We start from the raw sequence: 22,093 nt of genomic DNA on the forward strand, positions 1-22,093 counted from the left end.
GTTTAGGGACAGAGAGAGATACAAAGCTATAGACACAGTGGAAAACAGAGGCAAATAGACAGAGAGAAAGAGAGAGTCAAGAGTGAAACAGAAAGAGAGAGAGAGGAAAACAGAGAGAAAGGAGAGGATGGAGGGACAGAGAAGGAGAGAAACAGAGACAGTGAAAAAGGAAAGTGAGAGAGACAGAAAGGAAGAGGAAAATTTGGGACAGGGAGAGTTGAGACGAGGTGAGACGAGGTGAGACGAGACTCACGCATCTGTATCAGGAAGCCATTAGCAGTCCCCTCAGGTATCACCATAACAGTCAGAGGAGAGTGGATGGAGAGGGGAGGAGAGGGGAGGAGAGGGGATAGGGAGGAGAGTGGAGGGGGGAGTGGATGGAGAGAGGAGGAGAGGGGAGTGGATGGACAGAAGAGGAGAGGGGAACGGATGGAGGGAGGACAGGAGAGGGGAGTGGATGGAGAGAGGAGGAGAGGGGAGTGGATGGAGGGAGGAGGGGGAGTAGATGGGGAGTGGAGGAGAGGGGAGTGGATGGAGGGAGTAGGGGGAGTGGATGGAGAGAGGAGTGGATGGAGAGAGGAGGGGAGGGGAGTGGATGGAGAGAGGAGGAGAGGGGAGTAGATGGAGGGAGGAGGAGAGGGGAGTAGATGGAGGGAGGAGGAGAGGGGAGTAGATGGAGGGAGGACAGGAGAGGGGAGTGGGTGGAGGGAGGACAGTTCCGCACACAAATAACTCAGTACATTTGTTGATTTAGGTCGTACTCATTAGCGCAGGTGATTGTGATGTTAAAGGTTACTTTGCGGTTTACTTTTGTGTAACTTGAGGTAATGTTAGCCTTCTGGCTGGCTAGCCTTAACATTACTTAACTGACACAACGTAGCCAGTTTGTTGTTATCATGTGAATGCTCCCAACAAAAACGTCTGAAATGAAACAAATTCCAGAATCTATACAACTTTTGAGGGAGGGGTTTATGTAATTCCAAGGATTAGGTTTTTATGTCATATGTGTTTTTTTCTTATCAGCATTCAAGTTGTTTGTTTGTAAGCTCCAAATCCTCCTATTTCACTCAATGGCCTTTGTGATGTTTTTGTGACACCGAAGGCCAAATGGCCTTGCCCATAAAATTATGAAATTCCAAGCCTGAACACACCATGACCTAAATATACCATATCTACACACCATGACCAAAATATACCATATCTACACACCATGACCAAAATATACCATATCTACATACCAAGTCTATCAGAACACTTCTATTTAACAGACATTTCGAATCAAACATTTCCAGTAACCTGCTATTCAAGAACACAACCTATCGAACGACACCAGCCTATCTGAACTCGCCATATTCAGACACCAGCCTATCTTAACTCGCCATATTCAGACACCAGCCTATCTTTCAGACAGAAGGTGTTGAGTGTCTGATGAACATTGACATCCTGGTACCTGTCTTTATCTGGGATGAATACAGTTCCATTTCTATAACGGGACGGGGACCATGAAGCAGAGGCTCTACACCTCTACTCTGAGACACACAAACACTCACAGACCTAATGTCTTATGATGTCTCCCTCACAGTGTGTGAACGAGGCAGAGGCACATTCACCTAATGAGGGCCTCCTTCCCCTGTACGTTTTTTTTTCTTTGTTTCCGCAGTGCACACTTTTCCAGAGCACCTTTTTCCCCCTGGCTCTCGATCGCGCGACTAAATATAGCGAGTGGTGTAGACAGCTCCATGTAACAAACGGTAAGCAGAGCAGTGGTGGATACCACAGTGTGAATAGAAACTGAACAGCCTTCGTTGCCTTCATAGGTCTCTTTAAAGTTCAACAACACGCCGGGCTCCTTTGGCCAGAAAATAAATAAATAAATAAAGCCGCTACAGTCTCATCTCACGTCCAGGCTCAACTGTCAGCGTATAATGTATATATAGAGATTTGATGGAGACAGAGCTGGGTGGCGGGTGAGATTAGGAGGCACTGAACACTGCAGAATGACAGCACTGTACTGTAGATTTAGGGGGGAAAAGACATGGATGAATCAGACAGAGGCTTATGACTAGTAAAGATGTTGGTAACATGACTTATGGGGAGACGAAGCAGGGTGTAGCCAGTGGTTTTCAAACCTGTCCCAGAAGTCCGACAACATTCCTGTAGCTCAGAACAGGCTTATCTGATTCATCTGTTAAAGATGCTGCCGGTGAATTCTTGATTATCAGAATCGTTTTTCAAAGCATCCATTTTGGCCCGGATTTTGGGCTCGGTGAGCCACGAAACCTCAAGCTTGAAGTCCAGTGGCTTTACTGACACTGTGCACAAAGCATAGCACACGACTTTCAGGGAACCTTTATGTCTCGACAGCACCACTTTTACCTCCAGTGGCCAACAATCCCAGAGTGCATCTTTAAAAAGTTTGGTGATTAGTGGACATGTCCAATCAGCTTTGTCAGCTCTGGAATAGATGCATTTTACACGGCAGCAGGGGGTGTCTAGTGGAGTGGTTGCAGAAGCGCTGCATTAAGCAACACGGTTCATCTTCAGTGTTACGTCTTCCCTTTCTTAAGTCTACTAGAATCTATTAAAACATACACAGGATCAGCATAGACGGGAATGACAAAGCATAGCACGTTGATAACTTCCTTGACCCCATTATATCCATAATTCATGCTGGACTGGTTAAAACAGAGAGTTATTATCCTAATTCATTTTGAAGTGGCAGGACTGGGTATCACAGTATTACTTCCATACTTCATACTGTAGTTACAGGACTGGCAAATGCAGTACTGTGTATCATATACATTCTTAATACTGGTACTTACAGGACTGGCTATCACAGTATAGCATTCCCACTCTACGTATCCACACATGTTAAATGTCTCCCAACCAAAGACACATGCTGAATCGACTGCATTCACAGCAAAACACGACGGCAACATGCATAACAAAACAAGGAAACGTGAGCGGATCCATGGATCGATGACAGACACAACCGGCTTCGGGGAGACCCGGGAGGCTTCGGGGAGACCCGGGAGGCTTCGGGGAGACCCGGGAGGCTGTCCGGCACGTGACTTACCCAACACTCCGAGTCGGTAGTTTATGGTGATCACGATGACATTTCCATAGCTGGCCAGGATGCTGCCGTCGACCATGTTGCCCGTTCCCTCCATGTAGGATCCGCCATGAATATACACCATGACTGGCTTTAGCCCGTTCTCATCGTGGATGTCTGGAAAGAAGAGCAACAAGCATGAGCGCTGGTAGGTAACGCGGTGAGGGACGCGTCCCAATTGGCACACTACGTCCTAGTGCATTGCCTTTGACCAGAGCCTCATGAGCCCACGCAAAGAGTAGTGTACTACGTAATGAATAGGGTGCCATTTGTTTGGTTAGGAAGGCGCCAGCCGCGTCCTCTTCTTTTGATGCATGCTTTCTCCACAATTGAATAATCTGCAGGCAAATGGAATAAAAGGTAGTAATCAATATCTGGTCTACACACTGCAGGGAAATCAGATTGACCTTTTTGGTTGTCTCACAAAAAAACAAAAAAAAATCAATTTGTTAGTAATCACCTGAGTCCCATTTTTTTTCATTGATTAGAGAATGATATTGCAATGTTGGTGTGTGTCGGGATCACATAAAGTATCATAAGCCTTTGGAAATGGATGTAAAGCTAGCCAGGGGCAGGAGAACAGAGGAGAGTGGGGGAGAGGCGCTTCCTTAACTTTTCCAATTTGAGAATACACAGAGCTGGTATAACAAAAAAAGGTACTGTACCACATCCATCAATACGCATGTTCTGAGGCCAGAGCAAACCGAAATGCGTGGTTTGCTGTCTCGCATATTGATTACATAGACCTTATGAGAAACAGAAAGACACTCTAAAATACTACGAACGTGCTGCACTTTGGAGGTAGCCTATCACAGCTGGAACGTGAAGAATGACCTTCCCCCTGCCTGTGATAATGGCCCACGTTGTTGTTCGAGGGGTACAAATAAATGCACACTTCTTGAGGCAGTCGGCTGTGTGTGGGAGAAGGCAGACCTTGCAGTCGTGATATTATTATAGCATCACATCCGACTGTACTCACAAACTTAGACAGAAATTATGATGTCATTTTCTTTGCACCCGCGACCTCAGACTGCCGAGTACCAGGCCCGGAAGAGTAGTTGACATTCAGAGCGCATGTCCTATGAAAATGGCACTGGAGAAGATAGGCCCATTCTAACTACAAGCGCTGTAGGGGGACAGGGAGATTTCGAAACCTCTCCCTTTGAAAATCGAAAGCGTCATCGTTATTCTGCAGAGATATATAATGAGACGATGTGCTTGGAACCACACCAGCACACAAGGACAAAGATGGTACAGGATGAAGAAGATAAAGCGAAACTGCTTCTGCAACGGAAAGCCCTGATCACACTTGTGGCCGATATCACGGTTAAGTCAGCTAGCTGTAAGATACGTTTGTGTTAGATTTGTTTTGCGCCCCAAGTGCACGAGCTGACCGTCAAATCAAAAGGCACATTGTTGCGAACATTTTCAAGTTGGCTATTTAAGACATTGGGCTTACATTTTTGCATTTAGATTGAGAAAATGAATGACTAAGGACACATCGAATTTGCTTGTCAAAAATAAATAAATGCTTGGTTGGCAAGCATTCCCGGAAGTGTAGCGATGTTTCAAAACTCTGTGTTTCTATTCCAAAGAGTGCCCTGTTTCCACACTATTTGACTGGTAGGGCACAATGATAGCAGTAGGGTGTAATTTGAGACATGTACAAACATGGCTGCTAGAGTACGGTTAGGCACGATGAATAACTTATTTGTGCGCTTCTCTGAGCCTCTGGTTCTGATTAAAGCCCATGATTAGAACATGCGTAGGTGGTGATTTCAAATTAAAAGGGGAGAGCCTTAGTATGAGAGAAGATTGGAGTGGGATGTAAACTGCCACAAACACCCCGCCTGATACAAGGATAAATCACCTCATGGATCAGCCAGCAGCCACCCGATACCAGATCATTTCTTTCCTGAAAAAAAACAAACATACCAAATCGGGCCTTTTCCAAAATACGTTTGTGTTACAAATATGTTATTTGACCAAATCTCTCAGATTTCAAATGCATCTTATATGTATCCTGAAAATATGAATGTAATATAAAATTTCCCGGGTGGGACGTGTTTCATCAGTATGTTGACTCAGTTGACTGCTGTGTTCGTAGGGGCAGGCGTAATCTGTGACCGTATCTAACATTATGACTCTGTCATCAAGTCTCTGTGGAACCCTGTAAAATATCCCCACAGATAACAGCACAACCTAGGGAGAACTGGAGTACATGTGTGAGAGGGCGGATCTTTGGGCACGTGTTAAATGCATTGCGGGCAGCAAATCTACGCAATTTCAAACGAAGGAACCAAGTTGCCCACTCAGAGCAGAAGGGGCCCCGAGCCTTTGCCCAGACGGGACCGCCGACCACGCAAATGTTATTCAACCCAGGCCCTCTCGGTTCACTCCCATCCGCTGTTGGCCGCGGCAGCCAGGGGGCGGTTCGGCTGGCCGGGCGCCCTCCGGGTTACACGGCTTCAGCCATCCGCGGGGAAGACAGACGGTCCCCGTCGGAGTTCAGGTCGCTTCCTGTTGCTCCCCCGTGGAGGGGGGAGGGGGGAGGGGGGGCGGGGGTAGGTGGGAGAACAGCCGTCTGGGACGGGGATAATCGCTGCAGTGTCCCGAGTGCGCGTCTAGAGGCGGGCTAACGTGAACGCGTCTCATTTCGCGGCTCTTGGACGGGCAGCGGCGGCCTAGCCTGTAGCTACGGTCTGCTGCTGTGGCCTGGTTGAGGCAGACTCTCCTCGTCTCTGCCACGCTCCTCTCTGGCAGGCAGCCAAACCCAGTGCATTTCACAGAGGCTGGGTTGAAGACAAGATGGAGGGTAACTATAACTCACGTCCTCTAACTTATTTAATGGACCACTCTCTCCATTCCATGCTGAGTTTTATTTTTATTTTTTTTTACTTGAATTTATTAGTGCCGTAGGATAGAATCTGCTGAAACCAAGTGGAAAATTCCAGATGCACATTAAACAGAAGGGCGACACACTTCCACCAAGTTGTCAGTGACTCTAGTCTTAAACAGATCCTCATCTGACGCAGACTGATTTTTTTAAAGCTAGGATCTGAGTTCTAAGTTCTAAGATGGCATTTGGCTGGCCCTCTATCAAATGGAGAAGGTAAATTCGCTGTCACTCCGCACGTTTGGGTGAATTGCTCCGGGAGGTTTAACTGAAAACGGTTAAGCAACTTTGATCCATTCTAAAAGATCCTCATTTTTAGGAGCATGCCCTCCCCCCGCCCACTTCTTTGTAATCTCTTGGGTAGGTGCAGGTCGTTCTCAGGTCTCCTACTTGTCCCAGCAAACTGTCACTGCGGAACACTTAAAACAGAGAAATAAGCGTTATCTTCACTCCATTCAACCATCAATACATTCCCTCTCTATTCACTCTTATCTGTTCTCTCTCTCCCTCCTCATCCTTCCTTCGCTCCTCTCTCTTTGTTCTGTCTCTGTAGAGGAGCTGCCTATAGCTGAGAGCTTCCTGGCTGCCAGGCTGGGTGACTCTGCAGTGAGTACACACTGGACATTCATCACTGCCACACCGGGCCAGGGGGATAATATATTCCTCCACGAACACAGCAGCAGCGCACACATTACTCATCTTTATTTGGAGGGGGAGAGGTGGGAGAGAGGAAGAGCAGACGAGAGGTGGGAGAGAGGAAGAGGAGGAGCAGGAGGAGAGAGGGAGAGGAAATTGATTTGCCGTTGGTTTCAACGTGTTCCAAGTGAAAGGGTACAGAGGGATGAAAGGATGGGTGGAGGGATGAAAGGATGGGTGGAGGGATGGAAGGATGGGTAGAGGGATGGATGGGAGGGTGGAAGGATGAAAGGATGGGTGGAGGGATGGAAGGGAGGGTGGAGGGATGAAAGTGAAGGTGGAGGGATGGATGGGAGGGTGGAGGGATGGATGGGAAGGTGGAGGGATAAAAGGGAGGGTGGAGGGATGGATGGAAGGGATGGTTGAGGGATGAAAGTGAAGGTGGAGGGATGAAAGTGAAGGTGGAGGGATGAAAGTGAAGGTGGAGGGATGGATGGGAGGGTGGAGGGATGGATGGGAAGGTGGAGGGATAAAAGGGAGGGTGGAGGGATGGATGGGAGGGATGGTTGAGGGATGAAAGTGAAGGTGGAGGGATGGAATGATGTAATGGCGGGTGGAAGAATGTTTTGCAAACGAAAACAGGTGTTTCCTATTTGAAACGGAGCCATACAGAGAAGTGTCAAGGAAACTGACAAAAACCAAGAAGAAACGTTTGCAGAGTTTACGATCAGATTGTCAGTTGTTGCTGGAGCTGCCTCGGGCTAATATATTCAGCCATGGTCTCAGTTTGGACAAAACATGTCATCGCAAGGACATTTTTAAGAGCAACTCAAATAATGCCCTTGTGAACCTTAATAGTTCTAGATTCTAAACAGAAATTAAATAAGAAACATTTGATTGCTCATTTTAAAGAGTGGCACTGAGGACAAAGGGAATGGTTTTTAAAATGCTCCCATTTTAATATTCCATGGGGAGAAAAAAAGCCTGAGGTGAGAGGGTTATACCGAGAGACAGTTGAATGCATCACAAAAAGTGGGAGTCGGAGAAGGGAAGGACCCATTGAACTGCATTGCTCTTCTGGGAGCTGGTGTGCGTGTGTGCGTGCGTGCACGACGATCCATGTGTGTGGATGTGTGTCTGTGTGTGTGAGAGTGTGTGTATATGTGCGCATGAGATGTCTCTGCTTTGCATCAATGTACTCTATGTCAGCATTGATAGAACCTTGTTAGGGCCACAGGGAGTGATTCATCATCAGGGCGGATGTTTAAACAGTCAGAGAGCTTCGATCCTTCGCCTGTACTGGCCGTAGGACTCCTGAAAACACAGGTAGGGCTTCAAATTAAGGGTCTGTCCAGGCTTTTCGAAATCTACTGGTTGTTTCAATTCCAGAATCGTACTGTGATCATTAGATCCATGGTCAGTGGTGGCAAACCAGTGGTGGCAAATTTATCAGAGACCACTCCATAATCAAAATCTAAACCTGGCTGAATGGGCCAAGTAGGTCCCTGGGAAGGAAATATCAAATACATGTAGTTGACTACATGATTAATATATACATATTAATACATTTTACTGAGTATTTAACATATTGATTAATAATATAAAATTGTATTACACCTTCTTAAATGGGCTCCACATGTCCTGTAGCCAAAACCAGCTAAATCTGTTGTGTACCTATGTTGGTTCCCCTGTTGGAGATCCAGTGGATTAGCACTGAGCGTCTTTCCACGTTTATACACAAAGACAAACTGTAGATACTGTAGTGTTTCTTAAACAGCTTAATCAGACAAGATACACTGGGAAAATCTTAAGCTCATGGAGATAATCACTACATTGTAAAGGTTACGAACGATGTGTGTCTGAAAGTGACAACTTTGGTGGTCCCTCGACAAGAGAAAAATGAAGGTTATAAATAAAGGTTGTAAAGAATACATTGCACACAACGTTGCCTTCCGTAATATCCACTATAAATGATTAAAGCTGAACCTTCCTCGCAGTGTTCACAATGATACCTTATCACTTCATCAAAGCTGCAATAAGAAGGCAATTTGGATTTCCATGTCATTTGGATGGTAGGAAATGCCTGGATAAAGCCTGGTATGTGCAGAGGATATCAAAATGTCACTTTCTAGTGTTGCAGCTTTGGAGCAAGAGAATGCCAACCGTCGTACCACTGTGATCTGAAAATGTCAGAGCTTGTTCTGCCCTTTGATTCCTTAAAACCAGAACTGAAACAATCACTGAAAAATGTGAACCCAACGGTTCCTCGACTCTCCTGGCCGTCACCAGATCTCTACTGGAACCCACCCATAATCAAACCGCCATTTTGGGTTAATAGTACCATGCACAAGAAAGCGAGCTGTTAATATTATAGAAAACACATGACACGGATTTTGACAGAGTTACAAATGAAGAAAGGATTCCAACTGTCAAAACGTAACAAACGTCGGTTAGTGTGGTGCCCATGCTTCACCGAGCAATGACAAAAAAGAAGTTAAAAAAAGGAAGGGAAAACATGACTGTTTAATGGCTTCACCTCGGAGGAGGCCAGAGAAAACACATGCAGAGTTTCAATTTAACGTCTTTCACTTTGCAGAAAATAGGGAGTGCGTGTGAGTGTGTGTGTGTTTGTGTGTGTGTGTGTGTGGGGGGGGGGGGGGTCGGAAGTGGTTACTGTTGGAGCATACACCTCGTTCCCGTTTAGAAGTGACCTTTCACCCTTTGTACACAACCTTCTGATTCGTTGTAAAGTGTGATCTCCAAAGAGGAAAGAGGTTGTTTAAAAAAAAAAAAAGAAGAAAAATAAAGAAAAAAGATGATCCCAGAGGTGCCCGTTGATAGTATGCACTTCAAGGGGTAAAAAAGGAAGAAAAGAAAAAAACCAAATCATTTTACAAAATGTTTAATCTACATAGGTTGTTGTTTTTTGGAACATGCACGAGTAACAGGCTTTTATTTTTGGGAGGGTCAAAAATGGAAAAAGACTGAAAAATACCTTTGTCTTCGTCACCATCATTATTGGTGAAGTCACCGGCGTGACGGTTTGAGTTGGCTCCTACGGTCAACAGGAGGAAGAAAAATAGAAGGGATGATGAAAGGAGACAGGTTTGTTTAAAAAATTAAAAAAACAGGCTTTTAAAAAAAGGTTAAAAATGCATTGAAAGCTTTCCAAATCTTTGGGTTTGTGTTCAGAAAAAACATAATTCATAACTGCAACAGTGAGCTGTAGACCAATTGCATAGCATGATACACAAAGAAGCACCAAAGCATTCTGAAACGTTTTAACTGTGAAAACATCTGTGAAGCAGGGGCGCGTAAATCTAATAACTCCATCCCACTGTAGAATAAATACGGTGGCCCTGAAGGGCAAAGTGACTTTCAAATGTCCCCATTGAACTATCCCTGTAAATACAACAACCAAACAATGGCTGACATTATAACAGCACCCGGATACATCTCATGAAGGACACTGACCAGCAGGGCAGCATGAGAATGCTCTGACCTCCACCAGATCAATGCTCAAATATAATCAGCCTCCCTCATAATTAACACGTCAAACATACGTAGAAACTCGGAGAAACCGTGGGAATCACCCTATGCAGTGAGAGCGTGTCGCTACTGACTTCGTGACGCGTTCAACACTGAAGTGGTAAGCCCTCGAGGCGAAAGGGAAACACAGAGGGTAAATACCTCTGGCCAGACCAGTAACAGTTTGTGATTTATGACTTGGGGGCGGCATGGGTTATAATGTCCAGTTATTGATCAAACACTTCAACAAATAGGTCGGAGTGAGGTCTTGCACCATTTAAGAGGACATGATTGTATTAACGTAGTACAACGACACCAGCTCTGTACAGGTAACAGTTCAACTCGTTCTCAGAATTATCGTCTCCCTGACGGAGCGATTGATCAATTAATAATAATGACAATCGTAAGACTCACTAGTCTTTTTGACTAGGAAAGGCAAGGTACAAAGACAGTAGCGGGTCCAATTGCCCCACATCTTAAATAATTAACCACCATTCTGGTCTGGGACTTCTGAATGCCACTCTATACTTTAAAGTGGAGAAAAGCAGTTAATTGTCCTGTACAGGGAATAGGGGGAGATTTGAAATGCTTCCTGTGTCAGACAGGAATTAAAATCCAGTATTATGACACATTCATTTAGTCATTATATTGGTCTGGGGGTTCTGTGGCACCAGATCAATGACCGGTTGGTACATAATGAGGACTATGCCTTGGCACACACGCACGCACGCACGCACACACACACACACGTGAATAGTTCTGGTAGGGACCTCAAGCTGTACAAACAAAAGCAAGTGGCATGTCAGTTTAATGCAGCAAAGCATGAACTCCCACATCTGGCCAGTCAAGTCTCACACACAAACACACACACGGATCGCCACAACATACTGCATCCAGTTCTCTTTTGACGTAGGCTCATGCTCTCCGTTCGAACAGAGAGCGCGTGGGGTTTGTCCAAGGACACACTTCGCAAGGGGGCAGGCTGTATGCCACCCTATACGGTGCCCTTCATTACACCAGGACCCAACGGGCCCGGTCCAAAGTAGTGCACTACGAGAGAACGAGGGAGCCATTCCTGGCCTGGAGACATTCTGCCTGGCTGTGCCGATGACTGGCGGTTGGAGACATACTCACCGCTGACAGACTGGCAGCTAATAGCTCAGGCTGAACCCAACTGCCATCGGCAGGCTCCTAATGCCCAGGGAAAGCAGCGTCACAAACGGCGCCCCTCTTCACTGTCTACTCTCTCCCAGTGACCATAGGGCTGGGGTCAAAAGGAGCACACGTTGCTGGGAAGGAGGTGCCATTTGGGATGGACGCAATGACCTCTAGACAATGGGTCTCCCTTTAAATAAGCCACTCGCGCCACAACAATGAATAGCATGAGGGCGGGGTAACCTCACTGCGCCGTACTTAGCCGCCATTCGGACCATGCCGACGGACGTTAGTTTTTCATCTCTTCAGTGTCACGGCCGGGCCGGCCCGGATCAGAGGACTGGCCCGCAGAGTATGGCCGGTTTTACGGTGCCCTATTATAAATCAAATTTCCCTTTTATGGCGTTGTTAACCGAAGAAGACACACGGAGGAGAACAGACATGGTGCACCGAAACGTGGAGGCCGGTGGGGGGGGACGGGGGGGGGGGACGACACACGGCGCACGGCTGCAATGAATGAAATCTGTCTCTATTCTTTCCATAGACGCTGCCCACCGCTGTCTGGCGCCTTCACACCGAGTAACACTTCAGGAATGTGTCAAGGTACTGAATAACGGGCGATTCTGACTCTGTCAGGAGACGTCCTCCCCTTGCCAGCCTCCACTGTCCATTGGGCGGTTGCCTCCGGCGTGTGTGAAAATGTCACCGGCTTCCCCACGCGGGGCCCAGTCAAATGACGGGTGCTTTAATTCGTGACTAAGGGGACTTGTCGCACCCACCAAGCCGTGGTCTGGGACACAGCTGGCAGTGCCACGCCCCTGTATAACCAACGAAGACCCGATAAATCACAGCTGGCTTTGCCACGCCCCTGTATTACCAACGAAGACCTGATAAATCACAGCTCGCCACCGGAATTCTGAGGGGCCATTATCTCCGGGAAAGCACATGAAGGAATAAAGCGGTAGATTTATGGTCTTCGCTGCTGTATTCTGTTTCAGTTCTGGTGTTGGAATAGTATAACTTAACTAATGCAGGACAGTGTTCCCAATTAGAGGACAGAGAAGGAGAAACAGAAGGGACCTGGGATGTGTCCTAAATGGCATCCTATTACCACACAGTGCATCTCTTTCTGACTAGAGCGTGTGGCAGAAGTTAGTCCGCACCAGACTACATTTAGAGTACACTGAAATCAAAACGGGGGAGCTTTCATTACCTACGACGCAACGGTCTAAAGCGATCTCTTTGGGAGTCGAGTCGAATGTTCAGTGAAGAGCGGTAGCAATCGGAGCCCGGCCTTCTCTCCCCAACCTCCCTTGTGACACTGATAAGCAGAGCACCACACCTTAATGAGCCGGCCGTGTCTGTGTTCTGTTCAGGCCAGTGGGCCCGTTCCAGGCTGGCTAGTCGGTGCGCGGTGCTGTTGAGGACGCGGACATGAAGTGGCTGCTACGGAGCCCTATGGTCAAACACAGGGCTCTTCATTCTGAACGGGGGTGTTATCTGCCCTGGTTTAGTCTCCACGGTGAGAAGACCCTCAAGAGTCTCCATATTCACTGCGATTAATTCACAATGAAACCAAATCTTCTCCCAGGTCTCCTCAGGACGAAGCCACAACACAGGAAGACAAAGACAGTCTCAGTGAGCACGCGCACGTTCACACTCACAGATACACACACATATACACACTCGCAGACACACACACACACACACACACATATACACACTCGCAGACACACTCACGCACAGGCACTCACGCTCACAGACACGCTCACAGACACGCTCACAGACACGCTCACAGACACATAGTCTCACATGCCCTAATGGGCGCACACACACATACTGCAGCTCTTGGTATTCACACACATACACACACACATACTGCAGCTCTTGGTATTCACACACATACACACACACACACATACTGCAGCTCCTGGTATTCACACACATACACACACACACACACACACACACTGCAGCTCCTGGTATTCACACACATACACACACAAACTGCAGCTCTTGGTATTCACACACATACACACACACACACATACACACTGCAGCTCTTCGTATTCACACACACACACACACATACTGCAGCTCTTGGTATTCACAAACACACATACACACACACACTGCAGCTCTTGGTATCCACAGATGGACACAGCGGCCATAACTAAAGAGCTCTGGCATCAAAGCACAAACCCACATGTGCCCCTCCTCAAGCCAACCTCGTCTGTATCCCCCCTCCTGGCTAAAACCCTTTCACCGGTCCCATGGCACAATCCAAAAGCATCCGAAATAACAGAACCTGTGTGGCTCATAAGAACTTTTTCTATATTATACTGCATATGGCGGTCGTCTGTTCCTAAAGCAGACGGACCAATGAACAGCCCTCTCAAGCCATCAGTCCACCACATGGGATCCATCTCCTCAGTGCCCCACAAACGTAGTGCACTAAATGGGGAATAGGGTACAGTTTAGGAGGTAGCCTATAAAACCATGAATCCTCTCTTCTGATCCTTGCCTGGCAGGATGTCTCCACATTACACAGGATTTTGAAAAAGGCCAACTCTGAGGGCATTTGTGAGGATGATGGGCAGCCAACAGCATGAAGGACAAGAACAACAGAACATGGAAAGGGTTGTCTTTCTCAGATGAACCCCTGACTGACTCCTTAATAGGACAAAGACTTGGTCCAAAATCCAACCCTATTTCCTTACTTCTGTAGTTCCCTAGCTATGTACGGTACATAGTGCCATTTGGGACACGGAGAAACTGGGTGAGAGAGAGAGGGAGAGAAAGAGAGAGGGAGAGAGGGAGAGAGGGAGAGAGGGATGTCTTTCAAATGGATCCTGACTGAATGCCGAAAATGAGACAGAATTTCCTCCTCATTCCTGCAGGTTGCTTCGTTTGGAAAGTTCATCAGTCAAGCCAATTACCTTTATCTAAGAACTGCAGCTTTAGTAGAGTTAATTATTATTAAATCAACATCCATAGTGTTTAGTTCTTTAGCCAAAAGGACACTGGGTCAAATCCCAGAGGTAAAAAAAAAAAGGTTAAAAACAATCTGCTGGTTAAAAAAGGTTAAAAAAAAAAAACACTCTCCCAGGGTGTCTCAGGGAAAGTGGCCCATGCAGAAAAAACACATTTCGAATTCACACATGACTATAATGCACCTTGTAGATGTGTGAAGATAAAAGCGCCCACCCAATTTCAATATAAATATACATAAATATACTAAATTAATGACGCCTTAGGGTACTGTAGTTCTGTTAGCAAGACACAAACCAAGAGGCCTCTCTGCTAAACCAATTGATTCACAGTAGGACTGTCTGCATATCCACTCAATCTTTTTTTCCATAATACGATTTTTGGCAACGCCACATTACGACAACAATGACTGGATATTATGGAAAACCATGGACATCCCACAGATTTGAGTTCAATTGATACGGTAAGCCTGCGTCTAAATGGAAACAGTAAACACAGAATAGAGATTTCAGTTAATGTCTGTGAGTACGAGAACTTATATTGTCTGGAGATTTTGGAATACCATGCCAGAGTAACTACCCGGGCTGTTCATCCGGGCCAGAATTGTCAGATTATCCTCCTGCGGTATTTAATCTAGCATTTACTCAAGAGCTCAGACTAAATTTAGCGTAGAGAGCTCAAGAGTTCAGCGGAGAATTCTCCCTTTCCTGCTGACCTTCAAAGACCGGAAAAGAGTCTCCGGGGACGAGGCGGCAAACTGCCCGGGCAGCCACAGTGAGTGTTTGGGTTTAAACATCTACACTGTGTTTCAGTTAACCAAGGCTTTTACCCAACACTCTGTGTCTCTTCCTCCCGTCTCCGTGCAGGAGTCTGATAGTTGGGGCCTGAAGGGGGTGAAGTGCGATGCATCGGTGGTCGATCTGTCAAGACCACTCTGAGTCAGGAGGGCCCAGTCGAACGGGCCTCTACACTGCACCATATCAACAGGAAACCAACTTAATGGAGAGAAGGGGGGAAGAAAATGGTTTTATGTCTTCATTGGAGCACATAGTCCTCATTCCCTATAAGACACTTGACCTCCAGTCAATGGGGAAAAAAAGCGCTGGGGGCCCTTTGGCAAAGGTGTTGCGCTTTGATTAAAGGGGCACGGCCGTGTATTGTTGTTAGAAGGAGCCGTCGCTGCCAGTTCGGAGAGATTTGGAACAAGCGGAGCTTAAAAGGGAGGGAATGCCCATACAACCACGACACCCAGGCGGAGAGAGAGGGAAGGAGGCAGGGGGGGGGAGAGAAAAAACCAGGGGTGTTAAATAAAGGTGTAGCATCACATACCATCCTCAGTGGGCACGTAGATGTTCAGGTACAGGCAGTCCTCGTTCTGATCCTGCATATAGGTCACCACGGTATCCAAGTTGGCGGTGAACCAAACAGGCAGCATGTCGTTGAGTAACTTCTCCTCCAGGTACTGAGGACACACAGGGGCGAACTGGGTAGCATTCCTGATGCCGGGCCAGGACATGGGCGGCTCAGGGGGCTGGAAACGTCTCTCCCCTGTCGGGGCCAGCGCGTACGGGATCCCCAGGTACTGCTCCACGGGCCCCAGGATCTCATTGGGCAGCGTCGTCTTCAACCCCCGCAGTTTCCCGTAATTCGTGGTGACAAGGGGGTGGGCGGGGGTGGTCTGAGCCACCACGGCGAACGGCAGACCCAAAGACGCTAACAGAACGCCCATCCATAAAAGAAGGTACACATTGGATAGGTAGACCATCCCCATTCCATGGGCTACAGTGGCTCCTCCAGGCTTCAATGGAGCGCTGCTGGTTTCCCCAGGCCTGGTTCCCTTAAACATGCTCCTGCTGCAGACAGCCAAGCAGAATGTGGTCCTGGAAGTACTGTAACTCCCCACCCCCCGTAGCTCCAGACCAATCACCTGCTCCTCAGGCTGTGATTGACAGCTGACAGACAGAGCCCCAGCCAATCAGAGCAGCCTTGTGCAACTCAGTGCCCCCCATCCCATTAGATTGGGACTACTCGTAGATTGCTGGTGGGTTGGGTGGAACTTGATTCTGACCCCACTGCCGGACAGGTTCACTGTCTGTGTTTTTCTCCAGTTGCCGCGGCCTGTCGACCTAATTCCAGCACAGTTGGTTATCCTGCAGGGAAGACAGAATTGGATATCTAAGTTAATCACATCAAAGACTACACAGAGTTTGATGTTCCAATAGATTTCTGCCTGTTGAGCAAACAGCAAATATATGACAGCAAATCCGCTCTGTGTTTAATCAAAATGTGCATGAGATGCAAGGCATAAAATTATACCAACAAATCAACAGCATGGATTTGACAGCAACATAAAAGTGTGGTATTAAGTGGAATTAATCTTGTTCCCAAACACTTCCTCCCGAAAGCACAAAAGGTTTGATAAAACAATCCATAGAAATTGGCCTTTAAGAAATGTGTGCGAAATTCCCGCCGCAATGGTTATTGTCTTAAAGATGCATTCTGGGATTTTGGGCCCCTGATTGTAAAAGTGGAATTGTCAAGCCAAAACGTGTCCCTGGGAATTGTAAACGGTGTCATGTGTGTGTCTGTATACATCTCCAGTCATCAAAACCACTCTCTTTCAAACATGGAATTTCATGAATAACTGAGGCGTGAAAGTAATTCTGCACATAGATTATACACACATGAAAACAGTATTAGACATCCAGCCCAAAATGGGAGATTAAATAACATAATTTGTTATTTGGAAAAGTCCCAGGCTGCATCTTAAATGGTCTCAGTCAACCAACCAAATATCCCCAACAACACTTTCCGCCAGTGTCTTGTGAACTTAAACACCAATCACTACATTGTAACATTTGTCAATTTTAAATTATTTTATCTCTTTGCTTTTTGTTTTTATAGTTTTTTGGGGGTTTTGATTTCTGCCCCATTTTACCAGGCAGGTTTATGAGAACACATAATTTACACAAACAATCTGTCAACATTACAGTTAACTTTCTCGCTCAATTGGGGACAGAACAATGGATTTTCACCTTGCTGTCTCAGGGATTCGATCTAGCAACCTTTCAGTTACTAATAAGTTGCTTTAAAAGCTAGGGTATCTGCCATAGCTGTGCCTGGGAAAGACAAACAAGACAATATTTCACACTGACTGGGAAGAACAAAGAAAGTTATTGCTTTAGTATAGCTAGTTTATTGTGATAAATTAATGTAAATATAGAACATTATGGCAGTAGGTTACTAGCTGCTAAGTGGTTTGTTTCTCTGTTGTAGTATAAATAGGCTGGCTCAGTCTAGACTAGATTCAATAGACATGTTTACTGTCATTATCAACCATCAGAAACTGCTCAGTTTGGGTACATTTCACAAAAAAATATATATTTTCAAAATATATATATAAAAAGAAAAATTTACTCAATAAGATCCCACACAACAATGAGAAGGTCTTTCCCACTAGGTGACTACAAATCGTTTTTGTGTCCGGCTTCTACGCATTGGGCCGAAACAGCCTGGGGGCGAGGTCAGGGTTAGCCTAGCAACATTCGAAATGCAAAATTAGCAAACCGCCGGAGTGACACAACTGTTATGATTTATTGAAAGTTTTGTGCAACCCCAAGGCTGCATTCACATTTCCGGCTGCGCGCTTAACGGACTTAACAACACCGATGGAATGATTATAAATCCATTACAGGTATACAATTCTGGTAAAGAACAGGAATCGTTCAAACCCAAGGGGCTTCATTTTTTTCACAAGTTAGTTGGTTGTGAAACCGTGTACGACGCAGTGGTCAGTGAAACATCACAGCCTTCCATTGATTAAAATAGCCTACCCAGGGCCTCTTAAACTTAAATACAACCCATCCCATCAGCATTCCCAGTATCACAGCCCACCCAGAGGCGAATACAGTACAGTCTACTGAGTAGATAATTTCTCTGGGGTACTTTACCAAGGAGCTTAAGCGTGAAGTCTCATGAATAGGAGAGCTGGCCTGTTAGGATGCCTCTCACAGACATTTGTGTCAGAAGTAGATGGCTTATGTATGCAGCAGGTAATCTAATTTCTGAGGAGGAAGAGCCTCTCTCGCCTCATTTCGCTGCTACGCCCTCGGAGGGTGTTGAGACTGAGACGGTGGTAGTGGAGTGGGCAGAGGTGCGTGCGTGTGTGTGCGTGTGTGTGTGTTCAATGTCGAATAATTACTTTTCCACTCTTGTAACGCAGCATCATGATGATGATACTTCAAGTGCCGGAGTGATTTAATACGATGCCTAACTGCAGCCGCGGACTTCATCTACTCTGTGTGACAAAACTGAATGATTCGATAAATAAGTAATAGGTTAAAGGGAGCTGACAGAATAGGCTTGTTGCCATCCCATCTGAAGCCCGTGTGACTTGAACACTGGGTGTCTAAAATATATCCGTATGTTGCCACCTAAGTGTTATTTTAAAAATGTAAAAATGTAAAAATTTTATTGGATTTATTTTCATGCTGATGGAAAAAAATTATAATAATAAGTGAAAGAACAATTATATGTATTTATTATATTGTATGACTTCACCCCTACTAAGTTGAAGCCAATTTGGCTGCCACTACAGGTGATTCTAAAAAACTTAACCATACTCAAAATGGACTTCTGTTTTCAAGATGACAAGCTCAAGGAACTTTGTTTGGGACTCATTGATCAATAGCAACCCACTCATCAGTATCTGGAAAGCCTTTCTCGTATGTCTCCAGCATCAGACGTTCAGTACAGGCCTCAAGTCGTCCAGTGGTCAAGGCTGCAGTCTCCAGGACACATATACTGTTTTGAATCCATCCCACCCCTCTTTAACGAACAAATGTCCTCTCTCCCCCACTGTCTCTATCCAATAAAGCATAAAATGTCTTAATACACATCTGGGGTGGGTTGGGTGTACACTGATCACCTGGTTAGGTTTTCAAAAGTCTACAGCAGGTTTTACTCAAACTTCTTATCTACCCAGTTTCTGCCCTTGACAACCATAGCCATGGCAACCAGAATATCTGATGAGAAAAAAGAAGACAAACAAATACTACCATTTACAAAAGGGCGGACGACTGTTTTAAAAATAAGTTGAAATGACTTTCAGCTATGCTGTTAAGTAACACTTTAGGAAACACAGAAAATAAATTAATTTCGATTCAAGTCAATTCTGAACACAACACTCTTTTGTAGAATCTTGTGGATGTCACTGGTAAATTGTACACCAGAGTACATACATATTACTATATTTATTTATTTATTTGTATTATATATTATATATATATACACTTCTGGAAAAACTTAAGAGACCACTGCACCTCTTTCTTTCCTTTCCAAAAAAGTTGAAAAGGAATGTTTTGAGTGAGGAACAGAAGCGTTCAATTTGCAGTGGTTTCTTAATTTCTTAATTTTAACCCTTCTGTTTTAACACACTGTATATATACATAACACATAACACACTGTATATATACATATACATATTGTATTCTTTGAAGGAATTTGCAACCAATATTGCTTATAAAATGCACATTGTGTGATCTGTCATGGGCAGCTTAAACAGCATGTTTTAACATTGTTTATACTACTGTCACATGTTAATATGTTTCAGCATGTTTTAACATTGTTTATACTACTGTCACATGTTAATATGTTTCAGCATGTTTTAACATTGTTTATACTACTGTCACATGTTAATATGTTTCAGCATGTTTTAACATTGTTTATACTACTGTCACATGTTAATATGTTTCAGCATGTTTTAACATTGTTTATACTACTGTCACATGTTAATATGTTTCAGCATGTTTTAACATTGTTTATAATACTGTCACATGTTAATATGTTTCAGCATGTTTTAACATTGTTTATACTACTGTCACATGTTAATATGTTTCAGCATGTTTTAACATTGTTTATACTACTGTCACATGTTAATATGTTTCAGCATGTTTTAACATTGTTTATACTACTGTCACATGTTAATATGTTTCAGCATGTTTTAACATTGTTTATACTACTGTCACATGTTAATATGTTTCAGCATGTTTTAACATTGTTTATACTACTGTCACATGTTAATATGTTTCAGCATGTTTTAACATTGTTTATAATACTGTCACATGTTAATATGTTTCAGCATGTTTTAACATTGTTTATACTACTGTCACATGTTAATATGTTTCAGCATGTTTTAACATTGTTTATACTACTGTCACATGTTAATATGTTTCAGCATGTTTTAACATTATTTATACTACTGTCACATGTTAATATGTTTCAGGATGTTTTAACATTGTTTATAATACTGTCACATGTTAATATGTTTCAGCAGTTCCAGTGTAGATGCTCTACACGCTGACAGCAACACACAGGAGAGACCGACGAGAAAAGGAGATACTATGAAGGGATGGAGAAATGGGAGATACCATTCTCACTGTCTGTATGATTACAACAGATGAGTGTTTTGAATTTCAATGAAGGTCGAAATCCATCATTTGCATTTGAATTAGTATAAAAGACCTAGCTGAGGGAGCAGTGGTGGCCTGCCCAATATGGCATTTGGAGGAGTGCCCATGTGTGATTGGTCAAAAAACTATATATATTTTTTCTGACCAATCACAAATCACACATTTGACCAATCCCACAATAATATGTATATATATATATATATATATATATATATATATATATGTATATATATATATATATATATATATATATATTACTTTCAAACCAGTCGTGCAATTAAAATAACAATTTATGCAATTTCCTTATGCCAAAAAGGTTAGTTCACCCCCACCTTTACTATGACATAAAATGTGTAGATTTTGAATCAGGTACACCAAACAGATCAGTAGGAAATCCTAAGAGAGTAACTTGGGAGGATCCAGCCTTCCATAAAGATTAGAAACTTGTTCTAGTTTGGTCTCACCCATTTGGGTGTGTGGTAACACAATGTCAAGATTGAAAGACCTATCCAAGGCCCTCAATAGAAAGATTATTGATGGACATGAGTCTGGGAGGGGTTACAAAGCCATGTCCAAAAGTCTAGAAGTAAATCATTACCCTCTCAAATGGATCATCTACAAATGAAGCAAATTCCAGACCACTGGCAATCGATATAGGATAGGTAATCCCAAAAAATTCAGGCCAAGAGCCAAGACTCAACTGTCAGAAAGGGACAGCACAAACCTGGGCTACATGGGAGGTCAAGAAGGAAGAAGCCTCTACTCTCAAAAAATAAATTTAAAGACATGATGGACATTTGCCACACAGCAGTTCGGTATAGATCAAAACTACTCCAACAATATGGTTTGGACAGACGGGTCACATGTGGTGGTGTTATTTTGCAGTCACAGACAAAAGTTTGTCAAAAACAAAAGACTACCAACTGTAAAGAACAAGTTTTTGGTTTGGGGCTGCTTTGCTGCCACAGGGACAGGCCAACATGCAGTTACTGATGCAATCTTGAATTCCATACTGTACCAGATAATTCTTGAGGAGAATGTGAAGCAATCTGTCAAGAAGCTGAAGCTAAACCAAACATGGATCTTGCAAGTGGAAAATGATCCATAATACACAAGCAAAGCTACAACAGAGTGCCTCAAAAAGAATAAATGGAAGGTTATTGAATGGGTAAGTAAAAGCTCAGATCCAAATCGTACTGAAAAGCTGTGGGGGGATTTGAAGCAGGTAAACCCTTGAACATTACACAGTTCAATCAGTACTGCAAAAAAGAGTGGGCAAATATTCCTCCCAGTCAATGCAAAAGA

General features: G+C 44.6%; 1 protein-coding gene across 3 annotated transcripts in view; it reads right to left on the reverse strand.

Annotated features, from left to right (window-relative positions):
* nlgn4xa (neuroligin 4 X-linked a) overlaps nucleotides 1-22,093 on the reverse strand; it is a 63,350-nt gene that overhangs the window by 38,048 nt on the left and 3,209 nt on the right. Inside the window, exons 2-4 of one of the 3 annotated variants that reach the window (XM_020042062.2) lie at nucleotides 15,648-16,468; nucleotides 9,640-9,699; nucleotides 3,077-3,229 (exon numbers count right to left, since the gene is read on the reverse strand). In XM_020042062.2, coding sequence (XP_019897621.1) covers nucleotides 3,077-3,229; nucleotides 9,640-9,699; nucleotides 15,648-16,164 — 730 coding nt within the window. In that variant the 5' untranslated portion in view covers nucleotides 16,165-16,468. Of the gene's footprint in view, nucleotides 1-3,076; nucleotides 3,230-4,982; nucleotides 5,244-9,639; nucleotides 9,700-15,647; nucleotides 16,469-22,093 lie in introns of those variants that run through there. The other 2 variants (XM_010890983.3, XM_010890986.3) reach the window with 2 other exon arrangements.

The sequence above is a fragment of the Esox lucius genome, chromosome 22 (genome assembly GCF_011004845.1).
Source record: "Esox lucius isolate fEsoLuc1 chromosome 22, fEsoLuc1.pri, whole genome shotgun sequence".
Lineage (NCBI taxonomy): Eukaryota > Metazoa > Chordata > Actinopteri > Esociformes > Esocidae > Esox > Esox lucius.